This window comes from Hypanus sabinus, chromosome 4, assembly GCF_030144855.1.
Source record: "Hypanus sabinus isolate sHypSab1 chromosome 4, sHypSab1.hap1, whole genome shotgun sequence".
In the NCBI taxonomy this organism is placed as follows: domain Eukaryota; kingdom Metazoa; phylum Chordata; class Chondrichthyes; order Myliobatiformes; family Dasyatidae; genus Hypanus; species Hypanus sabinus.
Window position 1 is genome coordinate 180,042,784 of NC_082709.1, and position 15,020 is coordinate 180,057,803.

General features: G+C 44.8%; 1 protein-coding gene across 1 annotated transcript in view; it reads left to right on the forward strand.

Annotated features, from left to right (window-relative positions):
* LOC132393538 (junctional adhesion molecule B-like) overlaps window positions 1–15,020 on the forward strand; it is an 85,250-nt gene that overhangs the window by 27,941 nt on the left and 42,289 nt on the right. The window contains exon 2 of the mRNA XM_059968919.1: window positions 13,093–13,158. Coding sequence (XP_059824902.1) covers window positions 13,093–13,158 — 66 coding nt within the window. The remainder of the gene's footprint in view (window positions 1–13,092; window positions 13,159–15,020) is intronic.

Genomic DNA, 15,020 nt, shown 5'->3' on the forward strand with positions numbered 1-15,020 from the left:
GTGAATCTGTGGAATTTATTTCCATAGATGGCAGTGGCGGTATGAAAGGTTATGGGGCAAAGGCAGGAGAATGGGGTTGAGAAGGATAATAAATCAGCCATGATAGACTAGTGGAGCAGGCTCACAGGGCCGAATGGTGTTACTGTGCTCCAAATGTCTTATGGTCTAATCCTTATTGTTTAGTAGAATAGTCAAATCGAGGCGGCACACTCTGATTCTTGCGTTTTGACCCTTTGTGAATGTGGGAGGGGTTTGGCATGTCCTAATGGAAAGGAGGGGTACAGGGAGAGAATAAACAATCCTGGAATTCTTCAGAGACCCAGCTCAGGCTGTCAGGATTATGTATCTGAACGGCAGCCAAATTGACTGCTTGTAATGAGATGTTCCATTGCAGAGTTAGATATGGCTTATGTTTATTTGGCTTGCATGTGTAGGGACCTGAAGATTTGTTTTCTTTTTACTACATTCTTTTACCGATGTAACTCCACACTCCCATGAATCTATACCTGATAACATTGGCTCCAGATCTCTTATGCTGAACTCAGTTTGTACAATTAAGGTAAAGATCAGCTTTATTCTGTTACATATACTTTGAAATATACTCTGAAATGTTTCATGTGCATCAACGACTAACGCATTCCAAGTTGACTGCATTGGTCGTTGCCACAGACGATGTAATTCACTGTATCTTTCAACAATGGAGGCAGCCCATAAGTGTCACCATTCCGGATCCAACGTGGCATGTCCACAACTTACCAACCCAAACTCTTGTTTCTTTGGAATGCGGGAGGTAAACCAGAACACCCAGACAAGACCCTCACAGTCACGAGGAGAATGTGGGAACTCCTTGCAGACTGCAGTGGGAATTGAACCCTGACTACTAATGTTAGCACTGTCAAAGGGTCACGCCAACCATGCTGCCCCGTTGGTCAAAAGCCAAACGTGACGTGTACTCGGTGCTGAGAGAAAGGAGAGCTAGAATGCCAAATAAATGCTTTACTCCAACGCTCCTTCTTATCCCCCAGAGTGGGGATAAACCTTTGTGAAATGGTGAGAGCCCGTGCCAAAACAGGCCTTTCGGCCCATTGTGTCCATGTCTAACTTTTTTGCCCCATTGAGACTAATCCCATCTCCCTGTATTTGTACCATGTCCTTCTGTGCCTTTCCTACTTGTGTCTGTCCAAATACTCTCTTAAATTCAGTAATTATCTCTGATCACCTCCTCTGGCAGAACATTCCAGATATCAGCCTTTCCCTGTTGTAAGGAAATATCTTGCCCCTGAATGGCCCAGTCAAGTTGGGCCAAAGGGCTTTTTGCAACCTGTTTTGCTCTAACTTTATGGTCGGCTGGTCCCCTATAAAACTCCTTCCTGTCACCTTAAGCACACAAAATGCTGGAGGAACTAACCAGGTTAGACAGCAGCTATGGAGAGGGATAAACATCTTGGGCTGAGACCTTGCATCAGGATGGGAAATAAAGGGGGCAGATGCCAGAATAAGAAGGTGGAGAAGGGGAAGGGAGTACAAGCTGGCAGGTGATGGATGCGACCAGGTGATGGGGCAAGATGGGGGAGGGGGGAGTGAAGTAAGAATCTGGGAAGAGACGGGTGGAAGAGGTGAAGGGATCTAATAGGAGAGGAGAGTGGACCACCGGAGAAAGGGAAGCAGGAAAGTAACCAGAGGGAGTTGATGGACAAGTGAGGAGAAGACCAAGAGAGAGGGGGTAACCAGGATAGGAAATGGAAAAAGAGAGAAAGGGAAGGGAGAAAGAAAGGACCAAAAGTTGGAGAAATTGATGTTCATGCCATCGGGTTGAAGGCTGCCCAGGTGGAATATGAGGTGTTGCTCCTTCCACCTGAGTACAGCCTCATTGTGGCATTAAAGGAGTCCATGGACAACCATGTTGATGTGGAAATGGAAAGTCGAATTGAAATGGGTAGCCAATGTGAGTTTGTGCCTTTTACACCAAACAGAGCAAAGGCACTTCTTGCGTTTTGACCCTTTGTGAATGTGGGAGGGGTTTGGCATGTCCTAATGGAAAGGAGGGGTACAGGGAGAGAATAAACAATCCTGGAATTCTTCAGAGACCCAGCTCAGAACACCCAGAAAAGACCCTCACAGTCACGAGGAGAATGTGGGAACTCCTTGCAGACTGCAGTGGGAATTAAACCCTGACTACTAATGTCAGCACTGTCAAAGGGTCACGCCAACCATGCTGCCCCGTTGGTCAAAAGCCAAACGTGACGTGTACTCGGCGCTGAGAGAAAGGAGAGCTAGAATGCCAAATAAGTGCTTTACTCCAACGCTCCTTCTTATCCCCCAGAGTGGGAAATGGTGAGAGCCCGTGCCAAAACAGGCCATCAAGCGCCTTTGCTCTGTTTGCTGTAAAAGGCACAAACAGCAAGCAGGTGTCCGATTGTCTGCAATGTCTGCATTGGGCACAAACAACAAACAGGTGTCCGATCTGCATTGGGTCTCACTGACGTAGAGATGCACCACCCAACCTTAACCCTTCTTGTGTTGATACCCCTACCATGCAAAAAAGATTCTATCTGTCTTATCTGTGTCCCTCAAAATCTTGTAGCCTCTAGCTGGTCAACCCTTGCCCTCCTTCACTCCAAAGACAAAAGCTCGGTTAACCTTTCCTCATAAGACATGCTTTCTAATCCAGGCAGTGTCCCAGTAAATCTCTGCATGCTCTCTAAAGCTTCCTTGTCCTAAGATACAACATCCATGGTCAACCCTGATCAACAGAAAGCCTCAGAACAGTACAGCACAATCAGGCCCTTCAACCCAACATAGAAACATAGAAAACCTACAGCACAATACAGGCCTACAAAGCTGTGCCGAACATGTCCCTACCTTAGAACTACCTAGACTTTATCCATAGATCTCTATTCTTCTAAGCTCCACGTAGCCATCCAGGAGTCTCTTAAAAGACTCTATTGTTACCGCCTCCACCACTGCCGCTGGCAGCCCATTCCGTGCACTCACCACTCTCTGCGTTTTTAAAAAGAAAAACTTACCCCGATATCTCCTCTGTACCTACTTCCAAGCACCTTAAAACAGTGCCCTCTCGTGCTAACCATTTCAGCCCTGGGGAAAAGCCTCTGACTATCCACGTGAGCAATACCTCTCATCATCTTGTACACCTCTATCAGGTCACCTCTCATCCTCTGTTGCTCCAAGGAGAAAAGACTGAGTTCACTCAACCTATTCTCAAAAGGCATGCTCCCCAATCCAGGCAACATTCTTCTAAATCTCCTCTGCACCCTTTCTATGGTTTCCACATCCTTCCTGTAGTGAGGCGACCAGAACTGAGCACAATACTCCAAGTGGAGTCTGAGCAGGGTTCCATACAGCTGCAACATTACCTCTCGTCTCTTTATCTCAATCCCACGGTTGATGAAGGCCAATGCATCATTTGCTTTCTTAACCACAGAGTCAACCTGCTCAGCAGCTTTGAGTGTCCTGTTGACTCAGACCCCAAGAACCCTCTGATATTCCCCACTGTCAAGAATCTTACCATTAATGCTATATTCTGCCATCAATAAGCTTTGCAAGATGTTATATCAATCTGTTAATTTGCTCAAAGATCAATCTAACCCTTCCCTCTCGCATCGATCTCACTCTTTAATCATCCATGTGACTGTCTAAGAGTCTCTTAAATGTCCCTGATGTATCTGCCTCTACCACAGCCAACCCTGGCATTCCATGCACCCACTACTTTCTGTCCTTAAACAAAAAACTACCTCCGACTTGCACCCATAAAATTTTGCACCTCGTATTAGCCTTGCTGCCCTGGGGAAAAGTCTCTGACTGTCCACTTGATCTATGCCTGATATCATTTTATACACCTCTATCAAATCATCTCTCATCCTCCTTTGCTCCAAAGAGAACAGCTTCAGCTCACTCCATCTATCCTCACAAGATGTGCTGTCCAATCCAGGCAGCATCCTAGTAAAAAAAAATCTTCTCACCTTCTCTACAACTTCCAGATCCTTCCTGTGGTGAGCTGACAAAAACCGAAACACATTGTCAAGGCCCCTCTGTAGCAGTTACAAAGCTGCAGAGAAACTGAGCCAGGGATTCGTCACCATATGACGTGCTTCTAGATAACTTGAGTTCCAAGTCAAAGAAAGTTCATTCGATCCTTTATTGCGAAACCACCAAAGATGAACAATAAAAACAGCAATAAATTAGCAATCGCAGAATAAGAGTAATTAGTGTTAAAATTAGTGATCAATTAAAAACAAATCATCCCTGTCCTTGGCCACCTCTAACTAAATGGAACTAATTAGGAAAAAGCAGGAATACATGACTATACTCATTTGCTTCCATCACGCTCCAACTCGTGTGACAAATTACCATAACGAATGCTCAATACACAATGCAATCACGACAGAAGGAAAATAGACACACGACTTCTACACCCTCAAGATCTCCGGTCCACTTCTGAACTCCATTCCAATTGTCCTCAACTGTGGAAAGGCTTGTGCTCATGATGTAGCTGGCTGAGTCTACAACCCTCCTGCAGGATTTTCCGATCCTGAGCAGTGGTGCCTCCATACCAGTCCGCATGCGCCCAATGGTAGACGTGTAGAAATTTGCTAGTGTTTTGGGCAATCTCCTGTGGTGAAGATTTAATCCCCTCGACAGTGTTCCAAAGAGTATCTGGCCCACAGCATCTTGTTTGTGGGAGCTTGCTGTTTACAAACTGGGAGGCCAAGTTTCCCAACGTCACAGCAGGGACCACATGTCAGAATTTCTGGCTCTACTTGGATGAAAGTTGCTGTGGGAACTTGAAACTGCTTCCACTGCCCCTCCCTCAGTAAATGAATCCCAGTCAGTTGTGTGATAGCCTGGTTCCATTCCCAGTTTCAGCAGGCTTCATGGCCCAGCATCTGGCATTCCAAATCCCGGAGGGAATTCTCTTGCCAATCAATGCCCTGGATCTGGGACCCACTGTTCACTTTGAGAAGCAGCACAGTAGATGGAAATATTTCGATGGTAACTTGGACTCTTAGCCTTGCCTTGTTATGATCCTGCACTTTGTCCCTTATCTGCACTGCAGTTAATTGGAAGCTCTCACACTTCATTCTGCATTGTTATCGTCTTACCTCCTACTACCTTGAGTTACCTCGGGCAACAGTATAGCGTAGTGGTTAGTGAGACACTACTACAACTTGGGGCTTTCCGGAGCTCGGAGATCAGTTCTGGTGCCGTTCTGTAAGGAGTCTCTGTACATCCTCCCCGTAGAACGCAGGGGTTTCCTCTGGGTCGGCCACTTTCCTCCCACAGTCCAAAGACGTGCTGGGTAGGTTAATTGGTCCTGTGATTAGGTTACGGTTAATTGGGGTTGTGGGGTGGTGTGGCTCGAAGGGCCTACTCCATGCTGTAACTCTATGAAACGAATACCTCAGTGCACTAGCAATGGTTTGTTCTGTATGAACAATATACAAGACAAGCTCTTTACTGTACCTTGCTGCATGTGACAGTAATTAACCAATACCAATATGCTAGCAATTTTGTTCAATATTGTTGTCACAAGTACTGGAACACAGTGAAAAGTGACCCAAATTCAATTCTGCTGCTACCTGTAATGAATCAGAATCAGGTTTATTATCACTGGCATGTGACATAAAATTTGTTAACTTAGCAGCAGCAGTTCAATGCAATACATAATCTAGCAGAGAGAGAAAAATAATAATTAATAAATCAATTACAGTATACATATATTGAATAGATTTTAAAATGTGCAAAAATCAGAAATACTTTATATTTAAAAAATAAGTGAGGTAGTGTCCAAGGGTTCAATGTCCATTTAGGAATCTGATGGCAGAGGGGAAGAAGCTGTTCCTGAATCGCTGAGTGTGTGCCTTCAGGCTTCTGCACCTCCTACCTGATGGTAACAGTGAGAAAAGTGCATGCCCTAGGTGCTGGAGGTCCTTAATAATTGACGCTGCCTTTCTGAGACACCACTCCCTAAAGATGCCCTGAGTACTCTGTAGACTAGTGCCCAAGTTGGAACTGACTAGATTTACAACCCTCTGCAGCTTCTTTCGGTCCTGGGCAGTAGCCCCCCACCCCCCATACCGGACAGTGATGCAGCCTGTCAGAATGCTCTCCATGGTACATCTATAGAAGTTTTTGAGTGTATTTGTTGACATACCAAATCTCTTCAAACTCCTAATAAAGTATAGCCGCTGTCTTGCCTTCTTTCTGACTACATCAAGATGTTCGGACCAGGTTAGACACCCAAGATGTTCGGACCAGGTTAGACACCCAAGAACCTGAAACTGCTCACTCTCTCCATTTCTGATCCCTCTGAGGATTGGTATGTGTTTCTTTGTCTTACCCTTTCTGAAGTCCACAATCAGCTCTTTCGTTTTATTGACTTTGAGTGCCAGGTTGTTGCTGTGGCACCATTCCACCAGTTGGCATATCTCACTCCTGTACGCCCTCTTATCACCACCTGAGATACCACCAACAATGGTTGATCATCAGCAAATTTTTTAGGTGGTGTTTGAGCTATGCCTAGCCACTCAGTCATGTCTATACAGAAAGTAGAGCAGTGGGCTAAGCACATACCCCTGAGGTGTGCCAGTGTTGATCATCAGTGAGGAGGAGATGTTATCACCAATCTGCACAGACTGTGGTCTTCTGGTTAGGAAGTCAAGGATCCAATTGCAGAGGGAGGTACAGAGGCCCAGGTTCTACAACTTCTCAATCAGGGTTGTGGGAATGATGGTATTAAATGCTGAGCTATATTCGACGAACAGCATCCAGATGTATGTGTTTTTTTGTTGTCCAGGTGGTCTAAAGCTGTGTGGAGAGCCACTGACCTCGCATCTGCCATTGACCTATTGTGACGATAGGCAAATTGCAATGGGTTCAAGTCCTTGTTGAGACAGGAGTTCAGTCTAGTCATGACCAATCTCTCAAAGCATTTCATCACTGTCAATGTGAGTGCTACTGGGCTTTCGTCATATAGGCAGCGCACATTATTCTTCTTAAGCACTGGTATAATTGCTTCCTTTTTGAAGCAAGTGGAATTTTTGCCCGTTTTAATGAGAGGTTTGAAAATGTCCTTGAATTGACCCACTAGTTGATTTGCACAGGTTTTCAGAGCCTCACCAGATATTCCATTGGGTCCTTTTGCCTTGTGAGGGTTCACTCCCTTTAAAGACAGCCTAACATTGGCCTCTGAGACAGAGATCACAGGGTCATCAGGTGCAGGAGGGATCTTCACAGCTGTAGTTGTGTTCTCCCTTTCAAAGTGGGCATAGAAGGCGTTGAGTTCATCTGGTTGTGAAGCATCGCTGCCGGTGACCGTGTGGGTTTCCTCTGGGTGTTCCAGTTTTGGGGTTAGCAGGTTAATTGGTCATGTGGGTGTAATTGGGTGGTGTGGATTCATTGGAACAGAAGAGCCTGTTACTGTGCTGTATCCCTAAATAAATAAATAAGCAAATATCAATACCAGCCACTTTAAGGAGGCCATTTCTTCCAACCTTTTTTGAGCTGAGTTTCATTGTTTTGGTGACAATTTTGTCCCTGCAGGAAGCAATGGAAGCGGCCCAGGCAGCTTGGCTCCTCTGTGCCTGCTACGTGTTGCAAATTCCTGCTTGTTACCCAGCCCTCCTACTGGAAACATAAAATTCTCCATCTTTGGTAACCCACTCCCCTGTCATCCTTTCCCATCAATTTCTCCAGCTTCTGGTAATTACTCCCCCCACTTCCCCCTTTTTCCATTCCTGGTCCCCTTTCACCCCTTCTCACCTGCCTCTGGTACCCCTCCTCCTCTCCTTTCTCCCACAGTCTACCTCCTCTTCAATTAGATTCCTCTTTCAGCCCTTTACCTCTTCCACCTATCCCCTCCCAGCTTCTTACTTCATTCCCCCTCTCCCATCCAACTCCTTTCCCCTTCAACTGCTCTTGCCTAACACCTGCCACCTAGTTTCCTCTCTTCCCACCTCCACCTTATTCTAGCCTCATCCCCCTTCCTTTCCAGTCCTGTTGAAGAGTTCACTGCCTGAAATGTTGGCAGTTTATTCCTCTCCGTAGAAGCTGAGTTCTTCCAGCATTTTATCCATGCTACTTCTCATCAACCATGAAGGAGTTCATTACACCGTAGCCGACTCTCTCTCTTTCATCACTCCACTTCTCACCTACCTGTCCCTGCCTCACCCCTCCCTCTCACTTCTGTGCACCTTAGCTTCTCACCTTCACCTGACCTGGACATCCAGTTACAATGAGGAGTCCCAAACCGAACCAAAGTTCAAAGTAGATCTGTTACCAAAGTACAAGTATGCCACCATATGCAACCCTGAGATTCATTTTCTTACAGGAATACTTTACTTTATTGTCACCAAACAATTGATACTAGAGCGTACAATCATCACAGTGATATTTGATTCTGCGCTTCATGCTCCTTGGAATACAAATGGAAGTAAATATAAAAAAATTATTATAAATCATAATTAGAAAATAGAAAAGGGAAAGTAAGGTAGTGCAAGTCAGGTCCGGATATTTGGAAGGTACGGCCCAGATCCGGGTCAGGATCTGTTCAGCAATGTTATCACAGTTGGAAAGAAGCTGTTCCCAAATCTGGCTGTACGAATCTTCAAGCTCCTGAACCTTCTCCCGGAGGGAAGAGGGACAAAAATGTGTTGGCTGGGTGGGTCTTGTCCTTGATTATCCTGGCAGCACTGCTCCGACAGCGTGCGGTGTAAAGTGAGTCCAAGGATGGAAGATTGGTTTGACCAATACTCTGGAGAAGGCAAATATCAGAGTTGTATTGTACATGCATACTTTGACAATAAAATGAACTTTAGAGTCATTTTATTTCATTTTTCAATCTCTTTATGACTTTCCAATAAAGGATATACAAATCGGAGGAGGAGGTTAGCAAACAGGTAATATAAAAGACCTAAACAGCAATAAAAAAAAAACAGAAAATATATCAAAATCAGATAGGTAAAGTGTTACGCTGTTATATATACAATGGTAAAAAAATAACTACAACTCATAGCAATCTTAAAAAAAAGATTGAAAATTTTATTTGATAAAGGGAAAAAAAACCCACTAACTAACTAAGACAAAGGAAAAGAGAAAGAAAAAGAAAGATTGGGCAGTCCAGTTGAGGATAAAATTTTAAAAAGAGAGAAAAAAAAATCCTTCCAGTCATCTCTGAATCTTCATGGATAAGGATTTTCCGAAAAGAGTGAAGAAAAATAATTAAATAAAAATAAACTAAATCATGTGAAAATATTGAATAAAGGGTCGCCAGACTTTTTAGAGTCAATGAAAGACTGTATCAACACGGTGGACAGCCAGTGTGCAAAAGACAATAAACTGTGCAAATACAAAAGAAAAAAAAAGTAATAGTCATAATAAATAAGAAATAATATCAAGAACATGAGGTGAAGAGTCCATGAAAGTGAGTCAATTGAATGGGAGAACTGTTCAGTGATGGGGCAAGTAAAGTTGAGTGAAATTATCCCCTCTGGTTGAGGGATAATAAGTGTTCCTGAACCTGATGGAATGACTCCTGAGGTTTCTGCTTCTCCTTCCTGATGGTGGTAGTGAGAAGAGAGCATGGCCTGGGTGTTGGGGATCCCTGATGACGGATACCGCTTTACTGCGGCAACTTTCCAATGTAGGTGTGCTTAGTGGTGGGGAGGGCTTTACCTGTGATGGTCTGGGCCATATCCACTACTTTTTGTAGGATTTTCCATACCAGGCGGTGATGCAGCCAGTCAATATACTCTCCACCGTAAATCTATAGAAGTTTGTCAAATTTTCAGATGTCATGCCAAATCTTAGCAAACTTCTAAGGAAGTAGAGGTGCTGTTGTGCTTTCTTCACAGCTGTACTTGCACGCTGGGCCCAGGGCAAGTCCTCTGAAATGATAACACGGAGGAATGTAAAGTTGCTGACCCTCTCCACCTCTGGTTGCCCCGATGAGGACTGTCTCCTAGACCTCCGGTTTTCTCCTCCTCAAGTCAACAGTCAGCTCCTTGGTCTTGTGGAGATTGAGTTAGAGGCACCACTCCACCAGGTTTTCAATCTCCCTCCTATATGCTGATTTGTCACCACCTTTGATTCGTCCAATGACAGTGCGGTTGTCAGCAAACTTAAATAAAACTCCCACCACCCTTTGCCTCCACAGATGCTGCTTGATCTTTTGAGTTCTTCCAGCACTTTGTCTTTTTGCTCCATTTCCAGTATCCGTGGTCACTTGGGCAGCACGGTGGTGAAGTGGTTACCATAACACTTAACCATGCCAGTAATCAGCGACTGGGTTTAATTCCTACCCCTGTCTTTAAGGAGTATGTACTCCTCCCCGTGATGGTGAGGATTTCCTTCAAGTGCTCCAGTTACTTCTCACATCCCAAACATGTACAGGTTAGGGTTAGTGAGTAGTGGGTTACCTATGTCAATGGCAGAAGCATGGCGACACTTGCAAGCTGCCCCCAGCACACCCTTCGACATAGAAACATAGGTGCCAGGAGTAGGTCATTCAGAACCCTGTACCTGCTTTCTCTCCATACCCCCGATCCCTTTAGCCACAAGGGACATATTTAACTCCCTCTTAAATATAGCCAATGAACTGGCCTCCACTGTTTCCTGTGGCAGAGAATTCCACAGATTCACCACTCTGTGTGAAGAAATTTTTCCTCATCTCGGTCCTAAAAGGTTTCCCCTTTATCCTTAAATTGTGACCCCTCATTCTGGACATCCCCAACATCGGAAACAATCTTCCTGCATCTAGCCTGTCCAATCCCTTTAGAATTTTATACATTTCAATAAGATCCCCCCTCAATCTTCTAAATTTCAGCAAGTATAAGCCTAGTCAATCCAGTCTTTCTTCATATGAAAGTCCTGCCATCCCAGGAATCAATCTGGTGAACCTTCTTTGTACTCCCTCTATGGCAACAATGTCTTTCCTCAGATTAGGGGACCAAAACTGCACACAATACTGGACTAGTCGTTGATGCAAACAGGACATTTCACTCTACGTTTCAGAGTACCTGTGACAAGTAAAGCAAACGTAATCTAATATCTTGTGTGTCTGGGTGAGTCCCTGTTTGGGCACACAATGCCTTGCTGATACAGCATGGAAAGAAGCCCTCTGGCCCATCTGATCCATGCCAAGGGGCATCCATTTGCCCACGTTTGGTCAATATCCCTCTAAATCTATCCTGTGCATGTCCCTGTGAAAGAGAATGTAGTGAGTATGTTGGATCTATGATGTTCATTGGGATTGGTAATGTGTGGATCTGACATTCAGTGGACAGTGGGATTGGTAATGTGTGGATCTGACATTCAGTGGACAGTGGGATTGGTAACACGATTGGATCTGTGATGTTCAGTGGACAGTGGGATTGGTAACACGATTGGATCTGTGACGTATAGTGGACAGTGGGATTGGTAACACGATTGGATCTGTGACGTTCAGTGGACAGTGGGATTGGTAACACGATTGGATCTGTGACGTACAGTGGACAGTGGGATTGGTAACACGATTGGATCTGTGACGTACAGTGGACAGTGGGATTGGTAACACGATTGGATCTGTGACGTACAGTGGACAGTGGGATTGGTAACACGATTGGATCTGTGACGTACAGTGGACAGTGGGATTGGTAACACGATTGGATCTGTGATGTTCAGTGGACAGTGGGATTGGTAACACGATTGGATCTGTGATGTACAGTGGACAGTGGGATTGGTAACACGATTGGATCTGTGATGTTCAGTGGACAGTGGGATTGGTAACACGATTGGATCTGTGACGTACAGTGGATAGTGGGATTGGTAACACGATTGGATCTGTGATGTTCAGTGGACAGTGGGATTGGTAACACGATTGGATCTGTGATGTTCAGTGGACAGTGGGATTGGCAACGTGATTGGATCTGTGATGTTCAGCGGACAGTGGGATTGGTAACACGATTGGATCTGTGATGTACAGTGGACAGTGGGATTGGTAACACGATTGGACCTGTGATGTACAGTGGACAGTGGGATTGGCAACGTGAATGGATCTGTGATGTTCAGCGGACAGTGGGATTGGTAACACGATTGGATCTGTGATGTACAGTGGACAGTGGGATTGGTAACACGATTGGATCTGTGATGTACAGTGGACAGTGGGATTGGTAACACGATTGGATCTGTGATGTACAGTGGACAGTGGGATTGGTAACACGATTGGATCTGTGATGTTCAGTGGACAGTGGGATTGGCAACGTGAATGGATCTGTGATGTTCAGCGGACAGTGGGATTGGTAACACGATTGGATCTGTGATGTTCAGTGGACAGTGGGATTGGTAACACGATTGGACCTGTGATGTACAGTGGATAGTGGGATTGGTAACACGATTGGATCTGTGATGTACAGTGGACAGTGGGATTGGTAACACGATTGGACCTGTGATGTACAGTGGACAGTGGGATTGGTAACACGATTGGACCTGTGATGTACAGTGGATAGTGGGATTGGTAACACGATTGGATCTGTGATGTACAGTGGACAGTGGGATTGGTAACACGATTGGACCTGTGATGTACAGTGGACAGTGGGATTGGTAACACGATTGGACCTGTGATGTACAGTGGACAGCGGGATTGGCAACGTGAATGGATCTGTGATGTTCAGTGGACAGTGGGATTGGTAACACGATTGGACCTGTGATGTACAGTGGACAGCGGGATTGGCAACGTGAATGGATCTGTGATGTTCAGTGGACAGTGGGATTGGTAACACGATTGGACCTGTGACGTACAGTGGACAGTGGGATTGGTAACACGATTGGATCTGTGATGTTCAGCGGACAGTGGGATTGGCAACGTGAATGGATCTGTGATGTACAGTGGACAGTGGGATTGGTAACACAATCGGATCTGTGATGTACAGTGGACAGTGGGATTGGTAACACAATTGGATCTGTGATGTACAGTGGACAGTGGGATTGGTAACACGATTGGATCTGTGATGTTCAGCGGACAGTGGGATTGGCAATGCATTTGGATCTGTACCTGGCAACATTGCTCAGCAAACCCTCACTTCTTTTCTTTGTTTTCAGTTCATCGAACCAGCGGGGTCCAGATCCTGTCTTCGAACCATGACATCGAAGTGAATGAGCATGGCGGTAAGTGTTAGGCGGAACTGGTGTCGCCCTCTGGGCTTGAGTTTGCGCTCTGCTGCCTCCCAGGTGCAAGCCATTCCCTCCCTGGCTATTATTCAGAGCTCCAGAGCCTCCTCTCCACCTCTCCCTTGCTCTCCTCATCAGACTGTGACTCACTGACAAAGGTTTTGGGCAACTGTCCCAATCTCTTTTTACCTCTGCAAAAAAAGAGGCCATTTAACCCATAGAGTCGATGTCTGTTCCCGGGTAGGTAATACCTTGGGGCCATTTCCCCAATCCCTATTCTCCATACACCCACATTCTGCACTCCCTTTGCTGTGCGTAATCTCCCTTCTTGTCGCCCATTCTGAATGAGCAATCCCATTCCCTCATAACTGTACCCAGTACCCTTTCCCCTTTCCTTCTCCTCTTCTTAAACCCTGTCTGCGCTTCTCACTGCCTCAGGAAAACAGCCAAGGTAAATGCCCTACCCCAAATGGTCTCTCTTCTCCCCTCTCCCATGGGGTAGAAAATACAAAAGCCTCAAAGCACGTACCACAAGGCTTCTGTCCCATTGTTAGAACTGTCCCCTTTAGAGTTCAAAATTGCAGGGAGTTTTGGATACAGATCACAGGAAACAGCCTTCCCTCTGTGGGTTCTGTTCATCTCGCCTCCTCAGTAAATCAGCCAACATAATCAAAGGCCTCACCCACTCTGAACATTCACTCTTCTCCTCTCTCCAATTTGGAAAAGATACAAAAGTCAGAAAATACTAACCACCAGGCCCAAGGACGTTTCTGTCCCTCTGATATCAGACCATTGAACGGCCCTCTCCTACAGTAAGATGGTCTCTTAGCCTCAAAATCTACCTCAGTGTCATCATGCACTTTATCGCTTCCGCGCGCTGCACTTTTTCAATAGCTTTCACACTTAATTCAGCATTGTAGTTGCCTGATGTTTGCAGGGTAATAACTTTCTTTCTTTATAAATCTTCTTATTAGTTAATTAAAAAAGTGTGTGTGTATAATAAACAAGAGGAGAATTGTCTCAAAAATCTATATCAATAACAATTCAAATAGAAGGAAAAATACAAATTATCACAATCATACATAGAATTAATCTAAAAGTTTTAAAATTCAAAATTTTTAAATTTGATAAAAAGAGATCATTGATTCTCCTCTTATCCATAACAAGAAGGAAAAAGATAAAGAAATTTTTATAATTGGAATGTACATATGGGGGGAGAAAACCCAAAACACAAAAAAAAAGTAGGAAAAAAAACTGGGCAGCTCGTCTTGAGAGTAAAAGCAGGAAAAAAAGAAAAGCTTTCTGATCAAATCCAAAACTTCAAAAAGGTAACTGGAAGGGCCATAAGTCGGAGCCTTTGAAAATAATGAATAAAGGGTCGCCAAGTTTCCTCAAATTTAAAGGATGTAGCCGATGTCTGACTTCTTATTTTCTCTTCTTATTTATTTTCTATTATCTTCTTATTTATGCTGGATTTTTCCAGTGAGGTTGTATGAGACTACAACTAGGGGTTGTAGGTTAAAGGAGAAAGGTGAAATGGTTTAAGGGGAAAATGAGAAACTTCTTTACACCTGGGGTGGGTGAGGGGGTGGAACGAGCTGCCAGCACAGGTTGTCCACGTGATTTTGATTTCAACGTTTAGGAGAAGTTTACTTAGGTATCTGGATGGTAGGTGTATAGAGAACTCTGGTCTACGTGCAGGTCAATGAGACTAGCCAGTTTAAATGGTTCGGCACGACTAGATGGGCTGAAGGACCTGTTTCTGTGCTGTACTTTTCTATGACCCTATGTTGCAGCTATGTAAAATTTTGGTTGGGTCGCATTTGGAATATTGTGTACAGTTCTACATGACTCATTAC